The sequence below is a fragment of the Limulus polyphemus genome, unplaced genomic scaffold, assembly GCF_000517525.1.
Source record: "Limulus polyphemus unplaced genomic scaffold, Limulus_polyphemus-2.1.2 Scaffold4, whole genome shotgun sequence".
In the NCBI taxonomy this organism is placed as follows: Eukaryota; Metazoa; Arthropoda; class Merostomata; order Xiphosura; family Limulidae; genus Limulus; species Limulus polyphemus.
The window spans coordinates 2,150,163-2,153,716 of NW_013665614.1; the positions used below are offsets into that span (position 1 = coordinate 2,150,163).

Here is a 3,554-nt window from a genome sequence, read left to right on the forward strand (position 1 = left end):
GAGGATATGAAACAAAAAAAAATTTTTTTATTAGGTTTTCTATATATATATATTTGAATAACTAAAAAATCAAATTACTACATTAATACCATAGAATTTCACTATAATTTATTAAGCTTAGTAACTAAGATGTATTTTAGTCTAAAAATATATAAAATTTCGAGCAGACTAAAGTCACACCCTACCTCGTTGAAATATTGGTTCAAAAGAAAGAAATGGCACCAAGTAGATTATAATGGCTGAGAAAGCCACTAGGGGGACATTCTGAGCTTCCAATTGGTTATTCATGTCATATATAGAAGTAAGTGTATGTAAGGAAGCATTTAAAAAAAATGGAAAGAGATGGGCGGGGTGCCACTGTGCTTGATTTATTATATGAGCAATATCTTAGCAAGTTGAAAAGATAAAAGGCTAATTTATATTCTAGCTTGTCAATATCAGTAATTTGAGTTTCTAATGATTGAAACTATAGACTTAGTATTCTGGCTTCACAAACATCTAATTTGAACCAGTGCTGCATTCAACATACCACGTGACACACAAAAATGTTTATCTGTATTTTTTAACATTTGCTTTTAAGAAATTGAGTAATATATAGTACTAAAACTTGAATTATAATGTACAGTTTGATACCAAACTTACTGACATAAATTCATGAAATAGTAGTTCAATACAATTTTGAATGTGTGTCAACAAACAAGATGACATGGCCTTTCACCCGTGACCAGTCTCGAAAGGGTTAAACAGCTCCAACCCTTTGGAGTAGCTTTCAAAATCTAAGTTACTACTCTTTAGCTATAGATACCGGGGAGCAGGATGCTACAGGTAGTACTGCAAAAACACTAATGTTGACAAAGGTGAAAAATAAGAATTAATAATAAAAGAAAAATATACTACAAATATTATGGGTCTTCTAAGACAACTAGATCTGATTGTAAGTATCCCCTACAAACATGATCAACTTATAGATCAGGAATCTGGATGCAATAAACAATTAAACCCTAAGAAATAGCTGAAGTATATAAGCAGTAATAAGATATGAGAAAACTTGTAGTAATATTAAGACTTAAAGAAGTGACTTGAATGGCAAATATGCAAGTAATTTACAGAAAATAATGTAACTAAGTTAATAATATAATACTTCACTATGTAAGTAACTATTACACAGATTTCATTTACTATTGTGTGTTTAAATTAATGGTGGTTGCCATTATTATATGAAACAATTAGTCAAGACACTAAGTTATATATAATATAGTCTGAAAAAAATACCAATAAATTTATTGTAAAAATGAATAAATATGGTGTTCAAAATGTGGGAAAGGAAACTGAAATATGAGGGGAATTTATACATGAAATCTTGTATTTTGTATCTAATACACTGTTATTAACAAGTGGCATAAATTAATCAGAATATCTAAATTTACTAACAGAAATTTCATAACTTCAAAATTAAAAGTCTGTTTTATTCAAAATGTTGGATTAATAGCACTAATATCTAAATCCAGGTAACGTGTCATGTTTGAAGTAGTACTGTTTTTTGCAACCTAATAATATAGCCAATATCTAATTGAATATTAAGTTTACATTCATAAAAACAACTCTTAAGATTACAAAAAAAAAGCTATACACAAATTTAGTACACTTGTGTCAAAATGACAATGAAAGCAAGCAACTCTCCATAAGCTTGAGGACATCAAATCAACTACAAAATATTTTACCATGTGAAGTATTCTGCTGGCTTATGCTATCCAAAGCAGCTTGGAAAGCATCACTGAAAGATTGGTGGTATTCAGGAACTGGTACATAATCTTCTTCAGCAGAACTAGCTTCTTTAACTTTGATGTCATAAGATGCAGTTTGCTTTCCTTGTTGCTTCACTGGCTGCCCCCAGTGATCATGTTTTGACTTGCTCTCTCGTAGCATCTATGGTACAAAATGTTGGATCAACAACTCTTAAATTAAAACTCTGAGCTATCTATAATTCAATTAAAAAATAACAAATACATAATCCTTCTATTTGTTTATTTATCTATTTATAGTTAAACACAACTACACAATAAGCTATTTTGTTGTGTGGGCATGGGTATCAAAACTCAGTTTTTAGCATCATAAGTCTGCAGCCTAACTGCTGCACCACGCAAAGGCAAAAAATAATGACGCCATCATCATCTGGTATTCCCAGGTGCATATCCTTCTGACAAGTATTTTGGACGAACCTATCTAAAATATTGCTCAACACAATAACTACATTAAGCATTTGATGAAATAAAACTGTAAAACACAAAGCTCTTGGTTACTGTGTCATACCTATCCTGAATGGGCCTGAATACATTGGGAAAAGAAAAATTATTTAATTTCATGAAATGATAAACTTATTTCAGGCAGGAACATATTTTTCCTGACATTTAACACTAAAATCACTGTATTTACTCTAAACTGATGTAAATACTTTATAATTTGCTCCATCCAATTGTATTTAAATGTTGCCTACCAATGTTTTCAAAGCTGAACTTCATTATTAATTGTTCAGACCACATGTGACATCATAAGAGTGGCAATGAAGGGAAGTATAAATAAAACCACTAATAGAGAAACTAGATAAAGTGAGAAACAATACACAAATCATTATATTCATGATAACAGAGTTATTTACATGCAAGACTCCTTATAGCTGCACAGAAATGAAAATTGGAATGTTTTTCTTTGTAAATTACATTCAATAAATGTTACAAAATGAAAAATGTCAATTCTAAAATATTTCTGAGTTCGAAACTGCTGAAATAGTTAGAATTATAATTTGTAACTATATCTTTAAAACAATGATGTGCAGATGTGAACCGGACACCAGAAAGGTTCTCACTAATCATGATTTGGTTAAATAGCTTGCTTACTGAATTGCCTTGGAATAGAGTTTAAAGTACTTTTATTTTTTCTTCATATACAACAAAACATATACAATTTATTCTCTGGTTTAAAACATTACTTTTTTGCCAATTAAATTAGTGGTATGTTTGTTTTTTACAATTAAAATGGACAAAAAATCAGAAACATTAGGAGAAATAACTAACAAAGGGAATTACAGAAGTCACATGACAAACTACTTCAGCAAGTAAAGTTTTCATCAATTTAATATACTTAAAGATTTTATTAATTCTACCAGAATACAATTTTTATTGAAAAAATGATTTCAGTGTTGAAGTGAGTTTGCTATGGTTTAGGCTTGTTATGCCTCAACTTTCTTTGGCTTTAAATCCACGTGCTCAAAGATGAGATATTTTTAAAAAAGGAAAAATAATATACACCTGGAAAAAAGTTAAGCACCCCCGTGTTTTTTTCAAGTGATTCAGATTCGACGTTCTTGTGACTGATTATAAATTACCATTCAATCTAAACGTGTTTATCAAATGAAATTATGCATTATTGGGCACAAGAAAACAAGATTATCACCGTAAAATAATAATTTTTAATTTACATATCATGACAACCAAATAAAGGAAGTTTTCACGCTTAAAATTATCTTTAATAAGTATTGTCAGTGAAAGCTCAAAAAC

At 29.7% G+C, this 3,554-nt stretch overlaps 1 protein-coding gene across 2 annotated transcripts in view; it reads right to left on the reverse strand.

The window, feature by feature from the left end:
* The window catches only part of LOC106472548 (RING finger protein 10-like), a 36,508-nt gene that overhangs the window by 2,470 nt on the left and 30,484 nt on the right, over nt 1-3,554 (reverse strand). For both annotated transcript variants that reach the window (XM_013933233.2, XM_022401705.1), the window contains exon 16: nt 1,722-1,926. In XM_013933233.2, coding sequence (XP_013788687.1) covers nt 1,722-1,926 — 205 coding nt within the window. The remainder of the gene's footprint in view (nt 1-1,721; nt 1,927-3,554) is intronic.